The sequence below is a fragment of the Sitophilus oryzae genome, unplaced genomic scaffold, assembly GCF_002938485.1.
Source record: "Sitophilus oryzae breed Bouriz unplaced genomic scaffold, Soryzae_2.0 scaffold_111_pilon_pilon, whole genome shotgun sequence".
In the NCBI taxonomy this organism is placed as follows: Eukaryota; Metazoa; Arthropoda; class Insecta; order Coleoptera; family Curculionidae; genus Sitophilus; species Sitophilus oryzae.
The window spans coordinates 8,099,459-8,125,992 of record NW_022145749.1 but is presented as its reverse complement, the minus strand read 5'-3'; the positions used below and the strand labels follow the sequence as shown (position 1 = coordinate 8,125,992).

The window sequence follows — 26,534 nt, the reverse complement described above, 5'->3', positions numbered from 1 at the left end:
ATAGTGTATTTATTATTTCGCTTTATTTTTATTTCCATTAAAACTTTAGCACTGTATTGCACCCACCTAGCACTATCTAGCACCTAACTTATAGAGCTAGCACCACACCCCCAGAAGAATTATATGTGGTTATAGCCAATGCACCGTCTAAAAATTTTTAATTAGAATATTTTTAGACGGTGGCCATAGTTAAGTCTGTGGTTATAGTATATTTTCACCTTGCGCACAGTGCGGCGGACGGTAATTCTAGTGGGACAAAACCGTTTTGTTAGAAATAAGCCAAAAAATGTGTACTGATGAATTAATAGTAGGCATTCCAATAGATATAAAAATGCATCAATTATTTTTTGGTTATATATATTTTTTGTATGTGTTTCGATACATTTTTATCAACTAAAGGTCGTTTTCTGCTCAGCAAGGCAGAGGTCATACGAAAACAAAATATTTACAAGTGCTTATACATTCTATTCCAAAACCAAATTATGTCATTTACTTTTATACTACACGTATATTATTCGTTAAAATATTTCGTGCTTTTGTTCAGCAGATATCAAACTTTCACTTGTTATTTGGCGAAGAAAAACTCTGTGGCAGAATGTACATTTTTTTGGCGCCTGTATAGCAATATGTACTGTTATTTGGCATCAGCCAATGAGATAACTCTATCGCAATGCGTTTGCCATAATCATGTACGTTGTGCTTATATGCTTCCCGGCACTACGCAAGTTTTCATCTTTAGATGTTAGATCTATTCTTCACAAATTTTTGACGAGTTTTGGGAATATGGTAGAAGAGTAGCAGCAAGGGGATCCACCGAAACTAGTAAAATTTTCAAAGTTGTTTATGAGAAAAAAAAACTCTGATTTAGACAGACAATGTTCAAACATTGCCAGAAAAACTCAATCTATTTTTAAATGAGAGAGAATTACACAAAACAAACGTCAGTATCAAAAATAAATAAAATATTTACACAAGCAAATAATGATTTACCTCACTGCTTCCCGTCTGGAAATTTGCTGGAAGGAAAGAGACGCTCTTCTTACTAAATATTGATTCTGTTTCTCTGAAACCTGGAAAGAAGAAAATAAGTTTAAGATATTTTTATAAAAAAAACTTATATGTATTAATTATATAGACAGGGTGAGTCTTAAATAGCAGCAAATATCTTCAGGGCTGGTAATAAACTTACTGTTTTTCAAATAAGTCGACTAAATAAATAAACGAAATATTTTACTTTGAAAATTAAAAAAAGCAAAAAGTCAAGAAACATGTTTTTCGCTTAAATTTTGAGAACCACTGGATCTTTCCATGGTAGACTTGGTAGACCTTTTTCCAAGTTGCTACACTTTGTGAAAAGGATAGGACTAGAGAATGTAATCTAAGGATCATAAGACAACCACAATAGATCTAAGAAGGTCGCAGTGGAACAACCAGATAGCCAATTCAAAAATCTAATGTAATCTTAGTCTACAGTACTATATATCTCTAACTCTAGTAAATAAAGTATATGGATATGATACATACACTTAATAATATTGTATTTTTAAGTCTATGATAGGATAGCTGAATTTGTAAATAATACTTTAGTTTAAATATGATGATAATAACGTGGATAGCGAGAAGTACATAATTAATTATTACTAATTTTAAAAGTAAAATGTTTTGGTGTATTTTAGCAAACTTTAAACTGATTTTTATTTCAAACGTAGGTACATTTAATCGCATCTTATCCTGAATACTCTATTAGATATCTTATTAGTAAACAGCTATAAAACAAAATACTTTACCTCTTTTTTCTTCAGCTTCACCCTCATCCACAGAAACACGAACCATATCTTCGAGCAAGCTCTGTACTAAGGAGCTAATATCCACATCTATTTAAAGATTATTTATAATTAGTATATTAATACGAAAAAATAAATGATTGGTGATATTTAATATACCTAATTTAATCACTATGGAAACTGTCGCAAACATATCAACGACTTCCATTTATCTTCTTTTTTTGTTGCACACGCGGTGCTTCTACTATGTCTATCTTTGTCGAGGACCTAGCATCGACGCGCCAAATTTGAACATTAATTTTAAAAATTTAATTTGGAAAATGCATATATTTGAACAATAAATTGCTTGTTTACTGTCACAAGAATTAAATTATATAAAAAATACATTTAGCCACTGCGTACGAATATCAATATTCTTAGGAAATCTAGCCAGAAAGTATGCATGTGGTTTAATATAAATAAAACTCAATACTTTACTTGCTTATGAAAAGATAATTCGGGGACCTTTATATTAGAACTTCCACACACCAAACACTTTCTAGTCATTTTTACGAGTATTTAGAAAGTCGAACGGAAAAAATAGAAATATAATTGCACAAACTTAAAATTAACTTCTCACTGAAGATACTTGCATCCTTGGCTATATAAAAGCAGTCGACAAAAGAGTAATTAATACAATTTTTAAAATAAAAATTGCAAAAAACAAGCGACGTTACACAATGGAAATAAGATTATGATATATGATTATCACAAAACATCCCCCTTTAGAACTTTTTCTTTAATGGCCATAAGCGGGAGTAAAAGACCAACCGCCCGAACAAACACTAGAGGCGCCACCGGTCATCAAATGGTGTAAAAATTGCGAAAATTTCATCATCTAATTTTGACACAAGGGGTCGCGCTTAACTTTTTCAATTTTAATTCAATATTCATTGTTTTCAAATTATATTATTAGACTTTGTTGTATTTTGTGAATGTATAAAGGTTTTCTTAGTATAAAGCTGCATTATAGTAATTTAAATTATATTACATACATATTTAAGATTCAAATATTATGACATATATGTCAGTTGCCGTCTAAAATGTCATCTGGATAACAAAAAGTTAGTTATTATCAAAAGTAGTTAAAATCATGTTAAAATATTAAAATTTACAAGTTATAATTAGATATTTTATATTATTTCAACAACAAACACATAATAGTACAGCATACTGTTGATATGCAGGTCCAAAACAAAAAGTGCCGTTATATTTTTCAGTTTTCGTTGTCAGCCGCGGAAGTTTCAGTGATTTTAGTGTTATATCGTTATATATATATATATATATATATATATATATATATATATATATATATATATATATATATATATATATATATATATATATATATTTATATATATATATATATATATATATTTTATTTATAAATATAAATATTTTTATTGCAATGTAAGTAAGCGTTTAAGCTTTTTTCATACCTACGACAAATATACGTATATGGAAAATTTATAATTCGTTTTATTTAAAATATGTTAGAAAACAAGCTTGTAATACTGTAATTGACATAATTGTTATGTAATATATTCCATTTAAATGTAATATATTACTTTACAATTAAAAAAATGTAAATTTAAAAAATATACTAAAAATTTATATAGGCATTAATTGAAATTTTTAGTGTGCGAACAAACACGAGAGGCGCTTTATTATTTATTTTCATTTCTTAACATGACAGACGAAGTTCTAAAGGGGGATGTTTTGTGATGATTATGACAATAAAATAACAATGAACAGCAGATGATTATAAACTCTATCAGTTTATAATCATCTGCTGATGATGCTAACATGGTTAGCGAAACGCGCGTCCAGTGTAAAAGTAGAAGTGTTTTGGTGTATTGTGGTGATTTAGTGTTTTTATTTTGCTGTGTAACACCAAAGGTTCCAACCCTCAACTGTAATTATGACAATATAATAACAATGAAAAGTTGGTTTCCATAACAATGTATAATTTGTACTTTATTAACCGTATAAAATTGTGATTATTTTGGAACTACGTGCAACTTTTAATGCGCAGGCGCAAAGTAAGGTCCTCGAAAGACAAACCTATTGAAGGTTTCTTAAGTGCAATAAAGAAGGTTTGGAAATGGCATGTCGTGATGTTGGAGACATATTTTTTAATGCTAAACTAATGACGTTGATTTATCCACGTAAGTATACAGGGTGCTACAAATTCGAGGTACGAGCATTGGTATCTCGGTAACCGTAATAGATACGACCATGGTTAAATTGGGGCAAAGTTGCGCTTTGGGACGTTCACCAAGATGCCATCAAAAAAGTTTTAAAAATTTCAAGGATTGCTGATTTTTTTGGAAAAAACAATTTTTTTTGAAAATCAATTTTATTTTTTCCTGTCGTTACTTTTTAGAAAATCGAAAAACTAATTGCACATTCTCATAGCCACTTTATTAGGACTATCTACTATATGTAAATTAGTTGATAATCTGTGAGATACAGAGGCCAACTTAATTTTTTTTAATACGGACCTGCATTTTTTATTTCAGATTTTGAAAGAACTGGGTTTCCTGAGTACAATGATGTGTTACACTTAATTTTTTTTTTGTTGCGGACATTTGAACACAATTTATTTATGGTAATTTCAAGTCCGGCTCTGTTTTTTTTAATATTTAATCTATTCATCGTTACAATATTGAGATAAGCTTTCAAACTTAACAATGACGTGGGGTAAAACATTGAATACGGAAAATCAAATGCAATAAAATAATATAAACAATCAAATCATTTCCCCGGAAGATGGATTAGAAATGGTAGAGAAGTATAACTAAAGAGTAAGGACCGTTTTTTCCAAAAAGCTCAGCAATCCTGGAAATTAATATATAACTTCATTTATTAACATAAAACTTTATTGACGGCCTCTTGGTGAACATCCCAAAGCGCAATTTTGCCCCAATTTAAACATGTTCGTATCTATTACGGTTATGATTATTCCTGTATATAAACTAGGGATGAGAAATACCCAGGAAAATCCCCATATATTAGTTATAGACTGTACGTTGAGTTATAACTCGAGAAGGGGGACACAATAGATAATTCAGGTCGTCGGTGATTAACCCCCCATCCCACACATTTTCTCTACACTTTGGATAGACTTTACTTACAACATAATCAAATTTTTACAACTTTATTAGTTACCTCTAGCTCCTTTGTCTGAAGATGCAACGGCTTGTAGAATGGAACTCTTTGAAGCAACTGAAATTTAAATAATAACAATTTATATACAGGGTGGTCCGAACTGTATTCCGGAAACTTCGGCAGCATATTCTACAGATCAAAATAATTAAAAAAGTTCGTAAAAATGCTTAGTTTCGGAGATACAGGGTGTAGAAGTTTCATTTTTATTTCGATTTTTCCAAATAATTTCTGAAGTAACGTCAATATTTGGATGAAAATTGGTATTTGGGGGTTTTTTGACACGAGAAATCTGATTTTGATGTCAAAACTACTCCTATTTGTAGGGGACGCCACCTACATGTGTTTTAGCTGTTTTGAAGAGTAATAACTTTTCGTCCGTACCTGTATAAAACTACTGAGTGAAAAAATATACATCTCCGTGACTTTTTACGTAAAAAATGTATTTTGGTAAAAATCGCTACGAGCAACCGTTCTCACGATATTTAGAATGATAATAGTCAATACATGTCATTATTGACAAAAAATAAACACGTTGAGTAGATAGCTATTTGACCGAAAAAATAAATTTGAGAAAATTTGATTTTTTTTAAATTAATCATAAATTTTTCATGATAAAACACTTTCTGTTGAACTTTTGACAGAAATACTTTTCAAATTTATGATTTCAGTCTTATAACTATTTAGTCAACATATTTAATTTATGTCAATGATGACATGTATTGATAATTTCGATTTCAAATATCTCGAGAACCATTACTCGTAACGAGTTTTACCAAGAGATCTTTTCGACGTAAAAAACGTCGTAAATGTACATTCTTTTTCTCAATAGCTTTATACAGGTACAGACAAAAAGTTATTACTCTTTAATACAATTAAAAAATATGTAGGTGGCGCCTTCTACAAGTAGGAGTCATATTGACATCAAAATCAAATTTCTCATATCAAAAAACTCCCAAGCACAAATTTTCATCCAAATAATGACGTTACTTCAGAAATTGTTTCGAAATAATCGAAATAAAAATGAAACTTCTACACCCTGTATCTCCAAAACTAAGCATTTTAGGACATACATTTATACGAACTTTTTTTCTTATTTTAATGTACAGAATATGCTGCCGAAGTTTTCGGAATACAGTTTGCACCACCCTGTATATAACTCCTGTAAAGTTGGTATACACTAGTTTCTAGAATAAAAAAAACTTGAGAATTTTTATGTCTAGGATGTATTTCAGAAAAATATTTTAAGTTCTACAGGGTGACTCAAAAAAGTGCGAGTGCATCGGAATGATTTTTTTAATAGGCTTTTTTTTCTTTAAATGGCTGCCTTTCAGATCAGTTTACATAATCCTAAGATATGAATAAATATATTTTGATAGTTCCAAAGATTTTAATAAATAAATAGAAAATATATATTTTCAGCCTTCTTTAAAAAAATATTACAAATACAAGAACTCTTCTGAAATCAAGATTACATTAGGTACCTGTTTACTTTTGGTGGTCCATACTTATTTTGCTATAAATGGGACTGTCTTGAACTATATTAGGTATTTACTTTAAAGGTCTATACTTACTTTGCTATAAACATCGTAATCTTAAATCATACAGGGTGTTCAAAATTCGACGCCAAACTTTCTAAAATATAACATAATTGTTCTTCCTCTTTTTAAATGGAACACCTGGTATATTATTTTTTTAGTAGATGGAGAATTAAAAATGATTTTTTTTTTATTTAAAGTATTTCAAATTTTTAACGGTTTTGCATACACTCGCTATATTATTTACGAGTAAAAAATATGAGAGAAAAATCATTGGGTGGCTTTGATAAAAATTTACTGGCCAGGCGCACGCGGAACAAGTGAATGATCGGCGGCTGACAGGCTTCAGCGAGCATTGTGCGTCGACGGTGGCGCCCTCCCACCGATCGTCGCTGGTCACTTGCCGAACTACGGCCAATACTCGCGATCCCTATTATGCGAGCGACCAGGAGCGCGAGTGTTGACTGGTGATGCTAACACTGTCTAATAAAAAAATAATGTATAGGGTGTTCAATTTAAAAAAAACGAAGAAAAATTATGTCATATTTTAGAAAGTTTGGCGTAGAATTTTGAACACCCTGTATGATTGAAGATTACGATGTTTATAGCAAAGTAAGTATAGACCTTTAAAGTAAATACCTAATATAGTTCAAGACAGTTCCTGTATTTATTTTTTTTAAGGCTGAAAATGACCATGACAATTACTAAAAAGAATATACAGTAATTTACGAAACGCCGTAATGACGTTACCAATCTCTTTCATCAGGTTGTCAAGTGATTGTGAGAGTTCAGCAATATATGACGTGACGTTAAACGAACACTAAACAAAGTTTACTTACTATCTTGTTTGTTTCGGGCTAATAAAGAATTCGGGCATACACATGTAATACCACATACTTTACCAACGCAACTCTGCGCACTTTGCCCACTTCGCAAACTTCCGAAACTTTGCGTTGTACCCCTTCCACTTCGCAAGCTTCCCAAACTCTGCATTGTACCTTTTCCACTTCGCAAACTTCCCAAACTCTGCATTGTACCTCTTCCAGTTGGCAAACTTGCCAAACTGCTTTTCAAACTTTGAGATGCGCTCCTTGTTGTAAGAGATCCCTTTTTACCCAACATTGCGTCGTCTTGAATGATTTCATCGTATTGTGTCCTAAAAACGTATGGCTGATTATTGATTCATCAAATTCGGAAGCGTATTTACGTTTCCGTTTCATTTCAACACCGCGCGGTCATGGAATCAGCACGGAATTGTTGTTCAATATGGCTTTACAAACCCGTGTTGATTTCAACATCGCGAGGTAGTGAAATCAACACGAAAACGTATCCCAATGTTGGTTGACAAACCCGTGTTGATTTCAAGAGCCTCAATCTCCAAACCAAATTTTCGTACAAAATAGGTTACACATCTATATTAAAAGAAAGGGATTTTATTTACATTTACCAAACCAAACCAACAAATATAAATGTCACACAAATATTAGTTTGATCGCACGATCTACTTGTATCGATAAATAACATTTCATCAGCTAATCCCGCCTCGTAAATTTGTTGCATGCTTGGGGTAATAATAACTAAAACTATGAGATTTTTCACTATACATAAATTGACACCGCACTCCAGAAGGTCTATTTTTTTTGTTCTAAATATCCAATAATGTGTCACTGTCACTGCTGCCGTAGTTTTGGAGTCGCCACTAGTCATATGTAAATGGGTTACTTGACGATCAAGTAAATTTTTTTGGGCATTAGCTAGTGTCACATACACATCTTCCTCGCAATCTTCCATAATGCCAAACTCATGAAATGATTTAGCTGCTGCAGCTGTCATTCCAGCGTCAAAGTAGGATATATATTGTTCTTTTATATCTTCATAGCAACGCGAAAGTCCTAGAGATTGAGCTACATTGACTCTGTGTGAATGAATAAAATTAATATGTAGGAGCGACATTTAAACCTCTCTTCAATAAAGATGATGTTTTAAAGTATGTTCCGCCACTTTTAAAAATGTTATGCTTATGTTTGCTTCGTAATTGAAGTTTCTCATTGCTGGAAGCTCTCATCGCTGGAAAACGTAAACTTTTTGAAATTCGTATCGCAGTGGTTTAGAAAAACGTCTCTTCATTATCCAATTTGTTTTTGTCTCTGACGTTTATAATGTAACAACACATTTCTCATCATAACTTGTGTAATCAGGCAACAAATTGAACAACCAACATTGAACTTCAGAAGTATAACTAACTGATTAAATTTCTTCAAACTCAAAACCTCAAAATCATTGGTGATTTTTGAAAAACAAACTTAAGAATTTCATGCTTAATTAGAAGATCGTATGTTGAAATCAACAAGGGTTTGTCAACCAAGCTTGAGATACGTTTCCGTGTTGATTTCACTACCGACGCGATGTTGAAATCAACACCGGTTTGTAAAGCAATATTGAGCAACAATTCCGTGCTGATTTCAAGACCGCGCGGTGTTGAAATGAACACGAAAACGTAAATACGCAATTCGGAAACTAACAGTTTTCCCGTATAATCATCAAAAATCGGCGTATAGTCCCTTCTCACGAATCGGTCTCCAAATGGAACTGCTATGTAGTAGCCTCCATGTTTTAATTGATGGGGGTCTTCAATTTTGTTTCCATTTATATCGGTTATGCTACAAAAAAATAAACAGGAGATTTATTAATAATCTAAATAAGTAAAAGAAAGATGCATGATTTGTTGGATTCAACTCGGCCCCGAATAGCAAAATAACTATTAAAATATCGGAAAAAATCACGTGAAGAAAGTTTAAGCAGAGGGTTAATTTTTATATAAAGTAGGTCTGGAACTTCGTCTTTCGCAATTGACAGCTCCAGTCACGCGCGCTTATATGTAGCTTATTTGTAATAATTGATATCCACTGGACAATCATCGGGTGTCCATTATTACTCAAGTTGATTTTTTTTGCTGCCGTCCTCTGAAATTTTAGTTTTTGCTCTAAAAAAAATTATCCAACATAAACAAGCTTTTAATTTTTAATTTAAACCGTGCCGGTTAGGTAAAGAAATATTGTTTTAATGAAAAAAGTATGACTCTAGATCCTTTTAGTCAAAATCAAAAGGCGCAATTAAAATTTGCAATGAATGATGAAGGAATGCAGACGTGGAAAATCTAGATTATAAACTATGTGCATAACTTTGACCGCGAATAACTTTTAAAGGAAAGTTTTTATGGAAAAAACCAAAGAGACCTTTTTGATAGAGCACAAATTCTTTTTATTAGAATATGTCTTTGTCGAAGCTGTAGATTCATTTGTTTTGGAGATAAAAAAATCGATGTACTTAAACAGCCGTTAAACGGTACCTAGCCTACTAAAATGCCGTTAATAGATATTGTGACGTCGTTCATGTCGGCGGAAAGTAATGCCTCTATCTATAAGCATTTTGCAAGAGCACCTGTGGCTCCGTGGCTGAGGCTATCGCTTCGTGAGCGAATGGTCCGTGGTTCAAATCTCACGCCGACCAAAACTTTTTTATATTTTTTTTGCTTATAGCGTGATCTTATTGCATTGGTTTCACTCTTTTTGGTTGGATTGGTTTAGTTATTTGGCGGGTTGGTTAGCGTGGTTATTTGGGGGGTGTTAATTCATTGGTTAGTTGGTTATTTGGTGGGGTTGGTTGGTTTTTACTAATTTATATTTGTTTTTTATATTTTTTTATCAGTCTCGAGGTTAGTTGCTTTGGTTAAGTTGGTTATTTGGTGGGGTCGATAGCGTTGGTTAGTCCTTATAAAATTCCTATATTTCATAAAGCCGTCAAGTGCAGCACATCAACGACGTCATACCTATTAACGGCATTTTAGTAAGCTACCGTTTAACGGCAGTTTAAGTACAGCCTAAAAAATTAAATGCAAAAGGTTAGAAAACCCCATGTTATTTAAATAGGAAAAGTATCATGATTCCGGCACGGAAATTCAAAGCTTGTTTACGTTGGATAATTTTTTTAGAGCAAAAACTAAAATTTCAGGGGGAGGCAGCAAAAAAAATCAACTTGGGAAATAACGGACACCCTACTGGACATCCGTGACATGATGTCCCCAAATCAACTAACGCCATTTTTTGGAGAAATCTTAAATTTAAGTGTAAAAGCATGCACTTGGTATAGTCATAACTGTTTGTATTTATGTCGCACCCACTTAGACTAATTGTCCGTTTTTAGAATGGATATCCACTTCGCGAACTGAAACCAACTAGTTCGCGAACCTAACCTAACCAGTTCGCGAAGTGGATATCCATTTCATGAAACGGACAATTACACTAAGTGGGTGCAACATTTATATATGGTTTTCCAAACATTAAATGTTAAAATAAAAAAATTAAATGAAAAATTAAAAATTTAAAATTAAAATTAAAATTTAGAAACGTCAACGGTTTTTGTAGACGTAGGTATCTGTTTAAAAAAACTAAAGAGTTCTCGAATAGTTGAATTTAAATATTTTAAATAGTTTTTTTCTTTATTCTTTGTATTTTTTTGCTTCCGACGACGGAAAGAGATAAACTTTCCGAAACGTTAAGCATTTTTTTGTTTGTTAGGCAAATTTGTATAACTGTAAACCTAACTTCTGATAAGTAGTTTCCGTTTGGGATTAACGCAGAAGTGTTTACAAAAAATAACTATTTTATTTTGTAGATTTTCTTGCAGTGGCGAAATACCCATAGAGGATTTTTTGGAGAGATTAAATGTTATTACCATTAAACATAATTATTTTTTTATTACTGAATAATACATAATTTATTTCAGACGCCATTATTTCGGCCATAAACACTCCCAACCAATGGACATACCCCAGCATCCTTCAGGCAGAAATGTATGCTATCGAAAAATGCGTCCAACTTATCTTAGATAGGAACTACGAGAAACAGGAAATATCCAGCTTATCCGATATTCAAGCAGCACTAAAAGTGATCAACTCAGTAATCATCAATTCAAAATTGATCAAAGAATGCCTAGACAATCTGAACAAATTAGGCAATGAAAATAAAGTCCTCCTGCTCGGTGCTAGCTCACCAAAGGATAGAAGTCAATGAAAAAGCAAACGATCTAGCTAGAAAAGGAGCGAATACTCTAACTGGACCAGAATCGTTCTGCTTCCCAAGTGGAAACCTACTTAAAGTAGAACTTAAGAACCTGGAAGACTCCATTGGTAACCTGGAATGGGAATCTTCCAACGGTCTAAGGCACTCGAAGAAATTTCTCAACTTACGACCGAGAAAAATCAAAAATTGATTTAAGAACAATCGTCGAATTGTCACGGTTTTTTTTACCAGGGCACACTCTTCAACGAACATCTTAGTAGATTGAAGCTAAGAACCAACGGCGAATGTGGATTCTGTAGGAAAAATAGGAAAATACCAGAACGCGTCATCACTGTGTGCGCCGAGGCGACCACCATTCGTGTCGTATAGTTTGGTACGACTGATAAATCGGAGATAGAGAACTAGCCTTTGAGAAGCCGTCTAAGATACTGGCTTTTGTCAAAGAACTAACTTTATAAAGGGGGTCACACAACAAATCTGTAAGTTCGGGGTGATTAAACTCCTTCCCAAATATTCTACATTCTACTACTACAAAATTTTACTACTACTACAAAATTTTGATGCGTCTGTTGATAAGCCTGTGTTTGTTATTAAATATTATTATAAAATTATACCACAGTGGCCAGATTTAATAGAACAAATTTTTCTCATGGAGGTACTATGATAATGTCTTTAAACAACGACTTTTCGGAGGTAACTAGGTACAATGATTTGTTATCTGAAAAAGTATTCGAATTTTTCATTGTCCACCATAATGCTTATGACCTTTACATTATTTGTATTTATAGAACACCTGACTCTGACGTGCAATTATTCTGTCATAATCTACTAAGCTTGCTTGAGTCCCTGCCCTTAATAAACAAATTAATTTTGTGTGATGATCTTAATATTGACTTTCTTAGTGTATGTGCTGCTCAGGAGTTTCTTCAGTCCATTTTTGATTCTTTTAGAATAGCCATGCATGTAGGCTCACCTATCAGAATATCCAATACCAGTTCTAGTACTATAGACTATGTTGTGTCATCTTTTGATCCTAATTCCATCGCCTGCAACATCTTTAGCTCGAATCTCTTTGATCATGAAGCAATTCTAACTAAATTTTCGATAAAGTCCAAAATCAAAAATGCCCCTCGTAAATTATGCCGTATTTTTTCAGAAAAGAATGCTCAAAAGTTCAGCCACTTATGTAAAACAACCAACTGGGATACTAGTTCTTATGATGTTGACACCGAATTTTCTATTTTCGTAAAAACATTAACCAGTCTAGCGTTCAAATCGTTTCCTCTTAGGCCTATCAAAGATAAGCATAATAAACCTTGGACCACTAAAGGTCTACGCATATCTTCTAAAAACATGCGCTCATTATCTCACTTAAAAAAATTCTCAGACAATGTCTTCTTCCACAATTACGTAAAACTATACAGAAAAATTTATCATAAGACTATAAGAGCCGGTAAGGACCTTTATTATAATAGGAGAATAGTCAATTCTGGTGATGTTGCTAAAGAAACTTGGTCTATTGTGAGATTTGAGAAACAAAGCTTTTTCGTCTAGCAATATCTCTACCTCACCTGAGAACCTTAACGATTACTTTGTAAATGTAGCGAAAAACTTAACTAATACCATATGTCCCCTTCATGATCCACTTTCTTATCTCTCTAATGATATTGGAAACTTACACAGTTTCTTTTTTTCGTCCGTAGTTTTAGAAGAGCTTCGCAGTACAATTAATACCATCAAAAATAAATAAATCCGACGCGCGACCGGCTAACTTTAAAAATGTTTTCGAATCTGCCAGGAAGCACTCTGAGTCACCTAACAACTTTAATAAACATGTCGTTCCAAAATGGTGTTTTTCCAAAATGTCTTAAGACGGCAATAATCATTCCTCTGCATAAAGGAGGAGACAAAGATGAAGCTTCTAACTATCGCCCAATTGCACTCCTTCCAACGCTATCTAAGATCATAGAAAGGTTGGTTAAAAGAAGGCTGGTATCTTTTCTATTTTTAAGTACAAAATACTTACTGAATATCAATTTGGATTTCTAAGCAACAAGTCCACAAATGACGCTATGTTTTCCCTCCTTAATAAAGTTTACTCCAGCCTAAACAACCATCATTCTACAGCAACAATTTTCTGGGATTTTTCGGGAAAGGCGTTCGATAGTGTAAATCATAAGATCCTAATTAATAAACTGCAGCACTATGGGTTCAGGGGATACACACTATGGGTTCACTGGTCTAATGTTTGCTATTGCTATATTTACTAATGATTTACTAGATTTACTTCCGATCTACGAAACACATAAGACACACTATAACAGGAAAATTTGCCGTTTGCCGATGACACTGCAGTACTTGCACTTGATAAAACCGCCTTTGATCCATCACCATAGTTGCAAATAAACTTAACTGAAATATCAAAATTGCTAATAGATTATAGGAAAATGGCCAATGAAATCAAATCAGTCCATGCCACTTTCACCCTGAGGCGAAAAACCTTTCCAGAGGTAGCATTATACAGGACAGACGACTGACTTAGAAAACGCATATATATGGAACAGAAGAAGCACTTGATCAACAGTTAAGAAAACTTTACTGGCTTACTGGATGCAAATCACAACATCACAACTGTCATTAGAAAATACTCTTGTTGTATAAATGCATACTGAAACCCGTCAGAACCTACGGCTTGCAATTGTGGGCCACAGTATCCACCTCAAGCAAAAATTTGACAACGATTCCAATCCAAAACTCTTTGCATGATAACTGGAGTCACATTTTATATGGCAAATAATATAATCAACTTCACAATGATCTAAAAATCAAGAATGCTAAGGAAGAAGTAAAGAATGCATTGCTGACGTACCGTAAAACGAGGCTACTTCGGACAGTTTTTGAGTTTTTTTGTAAGTTTCTTGACCTAAGTGTGTTCAAATTCAACCAATATTTTTTGTGTGGGTTACTACATCCTTCCCCTATGTCTAACTAAATAATGTTAAACTTTCTTTTTCTAACGTATATATTTTTTATTTGAAAAGTGTCCGAAGTTATCCCCATAGGTGGGGTAACTTCGGACATGCCTTTAAAAATGTGTAAATTTGATGTTATACCAGTTAAAAGGAAACTTCGGACAAAAATATAAGTTTTAAAAAAAAATCAAGTTCATTTTTTAATAAAAACTCAAAAAATTAATAACTTCAAACATTATTTAAGAGATTTTTATTAAAAAAGATTGATTATTTCTAAAAAATATCAGTCAAAAACTTTGCCTCTTCCTCGATACTCAGCACTGGTTGCCGTCCTGGATTCTTATCATGAATCCCCTTAATATTATTCCCAATTGTGGATTTGGGAATCCTATATAATACTCGGCCGCCTCTCTTAAGGTTTTTCGCTTGGCTTTGACATCTGCTACTGCTTGCTGTAACCTCTCTGGTGAATAATTTTTTTGTAACTTCGAACCATGTCCGAAGTTATCCTTCAAAATATGATTTTTTTGCTTACGACCATCTGGAAAAAAAATCAAAACTATTAAAAATCTTCAAATTACATAAAACATTTTCAGATAATATACCTACTGAATACTGGAAAAAGTACGACGCGTTATGAATAATAGGTTTAGTTATACGCCAGTTACTTTTTCCACTTTAAAAAAACAACAAAAATTGCATACTTACAAAAATTGACGTAAAAAATACGCCGGGCCCGCCAAACACTTGGTACTTAAGAAACGTCGGAGGACAACTGTTTTAAACACGTTCCAGTCCACACGCGGACACTTTGATGATTTCGCTACCCTCCTCAATATTTTTCTCTTTCAAGGACCCGTTCTCCGAATTTACCCGTGCTGTCCGAAGTATTACAAAAGAATAAACGGTATTACAAAAGAATAAAATTGCATCCTAATTACTTATCAGCAAAGAACTAATAAAAACACAATCAAATCACATATTTAATAGGTTAAAAAGACCAGCCTCCCAAGATTTTCTGTAAAAAAGAATGATAAATAACACAAGCCAACAACTAAAAATACGTAAAATCTAGTTAAAGTCGACCAGACAGCTTGCTCGAACAAGAGGATCCAAAAAGATTGATAGGGTTTTTTAAGAATTACATACAGTTCATACCAAATAAACTTTTAGTCGCGTGGTTAAGCTTGCTCGGCACAGCGTTGCACACTTTTATATATTTTCCTTTAATCAAAACATATTAGGAAACAAAAATAACTTAATTATAAATATAATTTTTGTTATTATTTACATCAACAAAACTCACTTTCTTAACAGCACTTAAGGGACATAAAGGGCCATTACTAACGCTTTCCCGTTCAAAATATTCTAATAAAGTTGCGATGAGTTTTTTACGGCTATTAAGCTATCTTGTACACTTCACACTAAAGGAGGTTTTAAAAAGAACAATGTTCGACTGCAAGGTCTGCTAGTAAATATTTTCAAGCTTAAAGAATCACAACATGTAGTGTAACAACCCAAGTTCGTCAACAAAGTTGAAGAGATAATATTTTGACCAACTATATAACAAACAATTTAAATGAAATAAAGGAACCTACGTTGTGTTAAAAATATTTTTTTTGTGATTACCTCGGATGCGCCTCCACAGAAGCAATATTTTAAGAAATTTGAGAAGAATAGGTTATGTAAATAATACGTTAAATTTGTAAATAGCCCTACTTATTTTATTAAATGAAATGAATGGAGTGCCGTACTCTGCCTGGAATTCACGGGTAACAGAGCACGACAGAGAAAACCCCGATCACTATTCCAGAGAATCTAACTATGCTGTCCTGAAATGTATTAAAAGAGAAATAATAATAATATAGAAACCGTCCTCATACCAAGGTTTTTAGTTTCATACATTCAAAACATGCCACATTTATATCATTCAAAACTGAAGAGATTTTGGTTAGTTAGCAGGTCGCCGCCCGCAGGTACTAAGGTCCTGGTTTCGGATATCGAAGCTAAAGTTGGATGTTTGGTGGAAATATCTTTATATTATATCTATTGTTTTTAGTTGCCTTCTGCGAGCTAAGATATTCGCCCAGTCACGGTCGAAAAATACTAGTACACTCAACAAGGCCCTTATTGTCACACTGAACCAAAAACATCGGCACGACTGGACAGTAAATAATTGTATTTAGATTACTTTTAAACTAAAATTATTTACAGCATAAATAGATTCCATTAAATGCATACACATGTTATATTTATTATTCTCAGATGAAAACATTTATCTTGGTTGGCAATAAAGATTAATTGATATGAAATATACTCAGGGACGGCGGAAGGGAAATATTGAGACCGGGCGAGTACCCTGTCTGGCGCCCCCCCCCCCCAAATTTTCAAACACACTTCAAAATTCTTCTCTTCATTCAATTTTAGTTGCGGTTGTTTTTTCTATAACGGGTGCGTCTTGAAAGTGACTCACTCACCCCTATAACTTTTTAATTTTTTTAGATAAAAAAAAACGAGATTTGGTATGTTAGTGTATGAGATAAATTAGAATTGATTGACGTATTCAATTGTTTTTAGTCACTTCCTGTTTCACCGGAAATAACTAAAACTTATTTTTAACTGGCACCTCGGTATATTTCTACTTTATTCAATAGAAAATGACACTCAGAGTAGAATGACATACCACATATCATTTGTCAACTTTTGACATTTTCGTCAAAAAAAAATATATCTATTTTAAATTTCAAACTAGAGTGCAATGACTCTGTTAAAAACACCAATTTTTAAATAAGGAGCCTTGGAAAAATACATTTGATCGTCTAATGTTTTTCGTGTCTTGTCCTGGCCCGTTAAAAGATGTCCTAATCGTATTTTTAATCGTATCTCAATTCTTTCAAATGAAACAAGGGTGGCTCTTCAGCATATTTGGAAAAAGCATTTTTTTAAGAATAATTCGATACCACACACTTTGTATTTCGAGTCAAATTGTCGTTACAAATCGCATGTTACAATTTCAAACAAACCATATGCGTAAATGTCAAAAATTGACATATGCCATAAAGTAGAAATATACCGAGGGTGCCATTTAAAAATCAAAAGTTGTAGTAATTTCCGGTGAAACAGAAAGTGACCAAAAACAATTGAATACGTCAATTAATACTAATTTATGTCGTACACTCACATACCAAATCTCATTTTTTGATTTTTTTCATCTAAAAAAATAAACAAGTTATAGGGGTGTGCCGCCACTTTTGAGAAGCACCCGGTATATACAGTGATAAGATATAGAATTCCAACTTCGGCAGTCTCGTTCTGGTACAAATGATCTTTGAAAACATTAGAATTTTGTTGCAAGCAGTTTTTATTATTTTTCTATAAGAATTTAAGAAAATTTTCTTTTCTTTTTCACAATCAATTATTTCGTGCAGAATCAGCATATGATCAGATACAATTTTGTCGGCTTCAAAATGAGGTTCAGCCAGTGTTTGAGATGCATTTCTTTGTCTTGCTCCAATGAGAAAATTCTACGATTCTACTACCATTTACCGTGTATTAGTACATATTCAATCCGGAACAATCAAAACCACCGAAAGATTGATATTTTTTCTCTTTACTGTTAATAAATTATTTTAATTAATGAGGCAAACTTATAAGCTTTTTTTATAATAAGGATATCGGAATCCTCTTCAGCTTCTTGCGAATGAATATTTGCCTCATATAATTTTAGCCATTAACAAATACAGGGTGTGTGTAGTAGAAATAGTGCGATTTTGAGCAGTCAGTCTAAAACTGTCAATTTTGCAGGCTCTTTTTTTGCTGGCTATATTTTTTAGTTTGTTTTGTTTATGATTCTTCCACGAAAATGTATTGGTAAATCCCAGTTTCGGATAGAGCACCCAAAAAACATATAAAATAGAAAAAATCAAAACTATACCAAAACTTTCGTGCGAAGGATTTTTGAGCATAATTTCAGTAAACTATAATAGGATAGGTCAAGGATATAGTAGCGTTTATAATGTATAGTCAGATAGTTTCCCTATGTGGTGTAGTAACTCCTGATATTTTAATGTGAAAATTGATAGCACCGATTAATTATTGATCTGGTTATTCGTTACTATTTGTTTAGATTACTGTTTTTAAGTATTTTAGTTGCTGTCGTGGCGCCCCTAGCATCTACCGCCCGGGTCGCCCGGCCCTTCCGCCGGCCCTGAATATACTTAGTAATTATTAACAAATTATTAAAATTTTACTTTACTGTTTAATCCCTTCGACCACATCCAACATTTTTTCTAAATACTTCACAACCACGTTCCAATTCAAGTAGTCCATTACCGTCAACACAACTTTCACAGGAAGTTGGCAAGTGCGACCTGACACCATCATATAAATGACAGTTCTTCGATTTCTCTTCGTAACTTTAAGAAATAGGTTGGTCTCTAAAGAATCATCAGATAGCTGGCGTTGTTTCTTAATTTTCCAATGGTTTTTTTCAGCCTGTGTTCTATACCTATTAGAATAAATTTGATCAATTTTTAATTTTTTAGTATTGGAAATACTACTGCGACTACTGGGATTATTTTTATGTAAAATTAACACATGGCTTTTAGCGTCTGCGTACATATAACGTATTTAAATCGTTTGCTCCGTGATTTCTTGAATTTTGGCTTGTTTATAGCCTTATTATGTCTTCAACAAAACGGAAACATCAAACGTTAACCCTTAAAATTAAAATGGAAATATTACGTAAATAGTAGACAGCGGCTTAAAAGTAACAGACATAGCCAAATCGTATAAAGTTCCTCGGCCCGCCATTTATTCCATAATCAAGAACCGTGAAAAAGTAGAAACTTTTGTTAAGATCGCGGATTCTGGGACAGGATCGAGGCAAACGACAAGAAGTGGGAAACACAAGCAGATGGAAGAGGCCCTGCATTTGTGGTTTGTACAAGAACGTCGACGTAACACACCGATTACCGCCATTAATTAATAAACAGACAAAACCATTACATATTGTCAGAACTGTCAAATATAATAACCTCTGTTGTAGAGGGGCAGGGTATTTCCCATCCTCCTCTGGCAACAGATGTTCTTTCTCCGAGGGTACACACCCTTCCACGGTTGGAGTTTGGCCCTCCGTGCCCTTCACAGTCGAGGAGCTTGCCTCCGGCTGAGGTACCCGTGAGGTGGAGGCTGCAGGATCGGTCTCCATTTTCTCCACCTCTTTAACTTGGTCTCTTCTTAGACCTGATACCGGTGTTGTCCCGTGTCTGTATTAGAAGATATGCCCCTCTTTCTCTATTGCCTCTTTGGATTTGAGGTTAATTCCTATTGTGAGAACCTGACCATGACCCTCCTCCCTCGAGTTGATGACTCGCCAACTCGATGTCCTTACATTGAAGTTCTGACCCTGCAAAAGGCTCAGCAGGTAGGTGGTGTCTTTCCCCTTGCTCCTCGGTAAAAAGAAGACCGTGATGGTCGCCCTTTTAGGGTTGTTTTCTCTCTTCACTGCAACCAGTTCCGGCCCCTGCCAATTTTTAAGCTTAGGTGCGATTTTCACCAACCAATTCGCCGATTCTTGAGATACACAATCTATGAGGATCATGCCCACCCGAAAAATTATCCCCGCAAAACGCAACTGACCCACATTATGTAGATCGTTGTGTCGCGATCCTATCGTCAGTACTTCGTCCACTATAGCCTCTTCTAGAGACGTTTGCTGGTCGGTGGTCAGAGCAACCTCTGGGAAATCCTTTGGCAGCACCGCTATTTTCACTTGTCCAGCAATAGCGGCAAAGCTGATGATAGCGGCAAAGCTAGTCCCTGCTTGCCTCCCGGTGTTGGACGGCTTTCCATCCTGGCTTTTTTCTCTCCCTGCCGGAGGAGAGGAGAGAGGTTCTCGCTCCCTCTCTTGTCCTTTAATGGAGGTGAGTCAGGTTGTTTCTTGGTTTCATTACTCTCTCCTTTTCGGAGGAGTGTTTTCGCTTTTGCTTCGTCTGGAGCAAGTCCTTCGTGGAGCAGTCGGAGGTATCTCCGTGCTTCTGCTCCGCTAAGACCTACTCTCAGAGGATTGTCTAGCCCGCCTGGTTGACCCAGGCCGGGTAGACGAAACGGCAACGTCTGTCGCTTATTGGGTCTAGAGGTCTCCCGAACCTTACTAGAGGAGGTCGTTTCTTAGTAGAGAGTGGTTCGTATAATAAACAAGATTAATTTTATTCTTAACGTTTGACAAACGTATAACTAATTTTGTTAGATGATTGTATATGTTACAGTAAAAGTTGGAAATCAGTGATTGTTAACAATTTTATTACTAGTAAAAGCTTACATTCACTGATTTGCTAAGACTACGCCAGTAAAAGTTCAACAGCTATTTTTGAAACCAACTTTTACTAGTGAATGCTAGCTGTTAGCGTTCCCTGGACGATAGCACTGAGTTTGAAAGATTCAGTTAGCGCGGTTGCCACATGTTGTAAAATATAAAGATAAATAAGGATAAGTTGAATAATAGGCAATATCAGGATAACATTAAATTGAGCTAAACGTTGGCAACGTTGACAAACATCTGGCGTAAATTCGCTTTGTTTTTTGTGGTTGTGTATAATTGTTTTGTTATCGTTGTAAAAAGGACAGTGCGGTATTTTCCCTATGGAAGAAATTTTCTGTGAAAATTTAAGGTAAACTAGGCACTCGCAAAAATGTAATAGCGCTTGTTTTTCATTTTTTGCGATATAATGAAGTCATAGGAAAAGTTAAGCAAGCAAGAGAAAAATAAATTAGTTAACCTAGTGACTATGAAACGTTTTGATATGCTTGAAGTAGCGGGTTTCAAAAAACGAATAACTCCCGTTGAAGAAATTTCGGGCATACTTTACTTTATCCACGATGAAGACCTTTATTAAAAAAACTTTGTACTAATAAGCAATCTTATGTTTATGAATGTTTTTTTAAATTGTTTTGTACACTTCAAAATATTTACTATGTTTTCCCTTTTAATATGTTTAGAAGGTTATGTCGTTATTTTTTATAATTTTTAATAAATTAACTAAAGAAGTAAATTGTAATTTTAAGATATGTGGATTAGCTTGAATATTGAGTTGATCCAATACTCTTAAAAATTTTATTTTTTCTAACTTCCACCAACATTCTTTCTCACCACGCTCGCCCTGTACAATGGAATAACTTTTACTGGCAACCTTTAGTAACTGTTACCTTTACTAGTGAATGTTAAAAATTACTAGGAAAAGTCTACAGATACCACATTCACTGGTCCAGTGCGTAATTGCTAGTGAACGTTAACAATCACTGAATTTCCGACTTTCACTGTATAATTTGTGTATAATTGTTTGGCACTTAAATAATAATTTTTATAATTTGTGTATATTTTAATTGTTTGGCAATCCTTACTAATATCTGCGCTAATATAAACGCAAAAGTTTGTTTGGATGAATGTATGTATAGACAGTGGGGATGGGGAAGTGGAAACCGGCCCGGGAATAACAGGCAACCGGCCCGAATCCACAAAAACAAAATGACCATAACGAAGAAACATATTTTATTTACTAATATACAGGGTGTCCCAGAAATAAGTGCAAGTATTTTAACTGGTAGTATATTTCGGCCTCAGAAACAACCTCTGAGTTTTTTTTGCAAAAATTTGGAATTTTTATGAAAAAAATTTTGGAATTTTTTTTATTTTTAAGTTAAAAAACATTTCTTGATAATATGGCAACATAAGTAGTAGGTTAAATTTACATGAAAGAAAATCCAGAAAACATCCAGAGGTTCTCAAAATTTAAGCAAAAAAGCATTTTTTGTTTAAATTTTCAAAATAAAATAACTCGGTTATTTTGTACGCTCGGGCGAAAAAATCTCTTTTGCCTCCGATTTTCCAAAATTTTGAAATTGTCTTGTCAGAATATATTATGTTTCTTTTATTCATATCTGCCAGCCCTGAAAATATTTGCACAAAGCAGCACAAATAAAGTGCACTTATAGACTCACCTTGTATAATAAAACATTTCAAACGGAACAACAAACAGATGTTTATTAAAATTATACGTGTCTCACAGAAAGACATCTAACAAGAGTTATTTTACAAATTGGTGTGTATGTTTAAAAGCAACTGACGATTATATTGATCTAATCGATTAGTTAGTTAGGCAGTCACTAAGAATCTTACGTAACTTTAGTTAGAAGATTTACTATTTAGTTTTTGCTAAATCAATCTTTTTTTGAGCTCTTATAGGGGCCGGCCCACCGGCCCATCTTCCTACAGGCCCACCGGAAAATTTCCCGTTTTCCCATATGGCCCATCCACCCCTGTGTATAGATGTATGCTTGTTACTCTTTTACGCAAAAACTACTAAATTGATATTAATGAAACTTTACAATAATATAGCTTATACATCAGAATGATTTTATTAATTTTTATTGTTTTTCATTTTAATATTTTAATTTTTATAAAAGTCTCATTATCTCTCATTTACGTGCAAAACCTATATACATATAACTACATATAGGTACTCAATGTTCTCTATTTAACCCCGTGTGCTGTTTCCGTGCCGTAAGAAAAAGACAACATAACTCAGCTCCATATTAATGCTGCATAAGTATATTTCACCCGGATATCGATTGAACTGCGATTGTGCCATACTCCGATTGATTGTTGTTTTAGTTCTGTTTGGATTACTTTTTATTTGTGCGCGTAACAGAGTGATTTTGTTTAGTTTATCGTTTCCAACTATTTTTTGATATTTTTCCAACTCCTATGTTAATGTGTTATAAATAATAAAAATATAAATGAAATTGAAGGTTAGGTGAAATGACAGTCAACCACTTCCCTTTAAAAACACCGACCAATGAAAATTTCTTCAGGTAAGGCATGCGCAGTTAGATGAATATCCGCGTGAAATAGACTCATGCAGAATTCAATATTTCTATTTCACGATTTGGGCTTCACTTGTTAGAGATTAGGCTGAGTATATTTAGTTATATGTATATGAGAAAACACTGGAAAAAAATAAAATTAATTTGGTATTTTTGAAATCTTTGAATTTTTAGGAAAAAATTCCCTCGTACCCTGGTGTATTTATAGGAACTTTTTGATTTATTTTTATCCGTTGAATCGCCCACTGATGAAGTTTGGTACACTATTTTTTTGATACCCTGTATATTATACTTACGCCTTTTTTCTGGTTTTAAACCGCTTAGTACCTACAGCAATATACTTTTCCATCGGTTCTAAATGTTCCAAGCAACGTATTACTTTTCTAGTTTTCAAATGAACAAGTTTTCTAATTGCCTCTAAATTGCCTTCAATGGTAGCAGTCAGATAACCTGTATCACAAGAATAAATTTTATTACAATGCTGTGATTACAACTGCTAAAATAATTTCGTCATTGAGTATAAGTTAATAACAAAAGTATTTATTTAATAATAAATATAAAGATTTTTGCTTATTCCCAACGGCCATAAAAATGTGAAAAACGGAGATACACCTTAATATTTTCATCCCTATATAACTTTTTTTTATTTTTTCATATAATAAAATGAAATTTCGTATGTTAGTGTATGACATAAATTTGGATTGATTAACGTATTCAAATACTGTCAGTCGCTTCCTGTTTCACCGAAAATGACTACAAGTTTTGATTTTTTAATGACACCCTTAGTATTTTTTACTTATTTGATAGAAAATGACATTCTGGATAGAATGACATATCACATGTCAACTTTTGACATTTTTGGTTAAAAAATAATATTTTAAATTTCAATCTAGATTGCCTTGGCTGTGTTAAAACTATTAATTTTTAATCGGGACCTTTGGAAAAATATGTTTGATCGTCTAATGTTTTTAGGGCCTCTTCCAGCATGGTCGGTTAAAAGATGCCCAAATCGTATTTTTAATCGTAACGTTTTTCTCAAATGGAACGAGGGTGGTTCATTAGCATATTTAGAAAAAGCATTTTTTTAAGAAAAGCTTGGTACCACATACTTGGTATTTCTAGTCAAATCGTTGTTACATTTATCACCATGGCACACAAGAGTGAAATTTAAAATGCTATTTTTTTTAATTCAAAGTGTCAAAATTTGACATATGATATGTCATTCTATTCAGAATGTCATTTTCTGTCATATAAAGTAAAAAAATACCGATGGTGTCATTTAAAAATTAAAAATTGTTGTCATTTCCGGTGAAACAAGAAGTGATCGAAAATAATTGAAAACGTTACTCTACCCTGATTTATGTCCTATTATCAAATCTCGTTTTTTATCTGAAAAAAGTAAAAAAGTTATAGAGGTGTGCCACTTTTGAGAAACACATGGTACATTATATTCTAGAGGGCCGTTTTAGATGTTTTTTTAAATAATATTTAGCTCAATTATTTGACTTTTTAGTCTCTTCTTAAATTATAAATCCCCATCAAAAAGTCCCCATCTGTTTATTATACGAGAAAAAGCAAAATGTTAATATTTTGCCGAAAGGTTGAAACTTTTTGCAAAAGTTTGTGGAATTGTTTAACAAAGAAAGGAAGTTAAAAACCACTAAATCAGCAAGTGCATCTTTTCTCAATAATTTGTTTTTTGATTTATCTCTATAGCTTTATTTTTATTGGAGATATTAGCTTTAAAAGTAAAAAAGTGTTCGCCCAAATAACAACATTTTGTTTTTCCTCGTAAAACAGACAGATGGGGCCTTAATTTTGTAATTTAAAAAGGAAGCTATAAAGTCAAATAATTTTGCTACATATTGTTTGACGATTCATCTAAATCGATCCACTAGAACAAAATATACTCAAATTTAAATTACATGAAAATGTTAAGGTGTTTGTTTTTCTTATTGATCAATATACAGGGTGGCAATTTGAAAACGAACAGTATTTAATATTACCTCTACCGATGATAGTGTGAAAATTTGGCGAAATACGTCAATTTACATATCAAGGGGGACAATTTTTGAGGCATTTGTTGTCGTGTTACTTTCAACCCTTTGACCCCCAGGGCACCTACCCACTAAAATTTTAAATGACAACCCCTATTTCTTTTACCATTTTTGTGTTCCTTATAAAATTCTCGAAGAAATAATGCAGTTTATGTAGAATTCTATAAGAAACACAAAAATGGTAAAAGAAATAGAAGTTGCTATTTAACATTTTAGGAGTAGGTGCCCTGGGAGTCAAGGGGTTGAAAGTAACACGACAACACATGCCTCAAAAATTGTCCCCATTGATATGTAAATTGACGTGCTCCGCCAAATTTTCATACTATCATCGGTAGAGGCAATATTAAATACTGTTCGTTTTCAAATTTTCACCAGAACAACTTTTACATAATACAGCATTCCAGGTTTTCAGATAAAATGGATTTAAAGTAATTTCCTGTCCGTCGCCATAAAAATCTTCATTCTTCCACACCAGAATTCTAATCGGTCTACCACACTTTAGATGGGATAGAGAGATGTCTCGCAGATGTTTGGCTTTATAGTTCATTACACATTATCGACTTCTATAAATACATGTTTCAACAAGCATTTATGCGCAAACTTAAATTTTTGGGCCGAATGAAATATATGGATATGATAATGACACTTTCATTTTGACATTATAAGTCTTTTATCTCTGATTTTGACAATAGGAAGTTAGATATTTTTTTCCAGATCTTAATCTCCATCAAATAAACATACAGGGTATTTTAAAATATATGCGAAGGGGTGATTTGTTGTTAAAAATAATGGTTTGGTTACTTTATTATATTAAACGTTGGGCGAAAAATCAACCATTCGAGGGAAGTTAGGTCCATTAATCAACCATTCGCAGTGGATAGGTTAGCTTAGGTTGCTGGGGTTTGGGATCATGTTTGATCCCTCACTCGGAGGCCTCGAGCCCATTGAGATACCCTTGTTATTGTTGTACCAAACCTTCCTCTCATTCTTTCTTTGCGTTAAAGCACTTCCA

The 26,534-nt window shown here is 33.4% G+C and overlaps 1 protein-coding gene across 3 annotated transcripts in view; it reads right to left on the bottom strand.

The window, feature by feature from the left end:
* LOC115885109 overlaps window positions 1–26,188 on the bottom strand; it is a 34,103-nt gene extending 7,915 nt beyond the window's left edge. The window contains exons 1-9 of one of the 3 annotated variants that reach the window (XM_030903904.1): window positions 25,910–26,188; window positions 23,762–23,915; window positions 18,838–19,089; window positions 9,052–9,189; window positions 7,567–7,685; window positions 7,369–7,527; window positions 4,995–5,051; window positions 1,788–1,874; window positions 991–1,070 (exon numbers count right to left, since the gene is read on the bottom strand). In XM_030903904.1, the coding sequence (XP_030759764.1) occupies window positions 991–1,070; window positions 1,788–1,874; window positions 4,995–5,051; window positions 7,369–7,527; window positions 7,567–7,685; window positions 9,052–9,189; window positions 18,838–19,089; window positions 23,762–23,915; window positions 25,910–26,069 (1,206 nt within the window). In that variant the 5' untranslated portion in view covers window positions 26,070–26,188. Of the gene's footprint in view, window positions 1–990; window positions 1,071–1,787; window positions 1,875–4,994; window positions 5,052–7,368; window positions 7,686–7,976; window positions 8,143–9,051; window positions 9,190–18,837; window positions 19,090–23,761; window positions 23,916–25,909 lie in introns of those variants that run through there. The other 2 variants (XM_030903900.1, XM_030903910.1) reach the window with 2 other exon arrangements.
* Window positions 26,189–26,534: the final 346 nt, after the last annotated feature.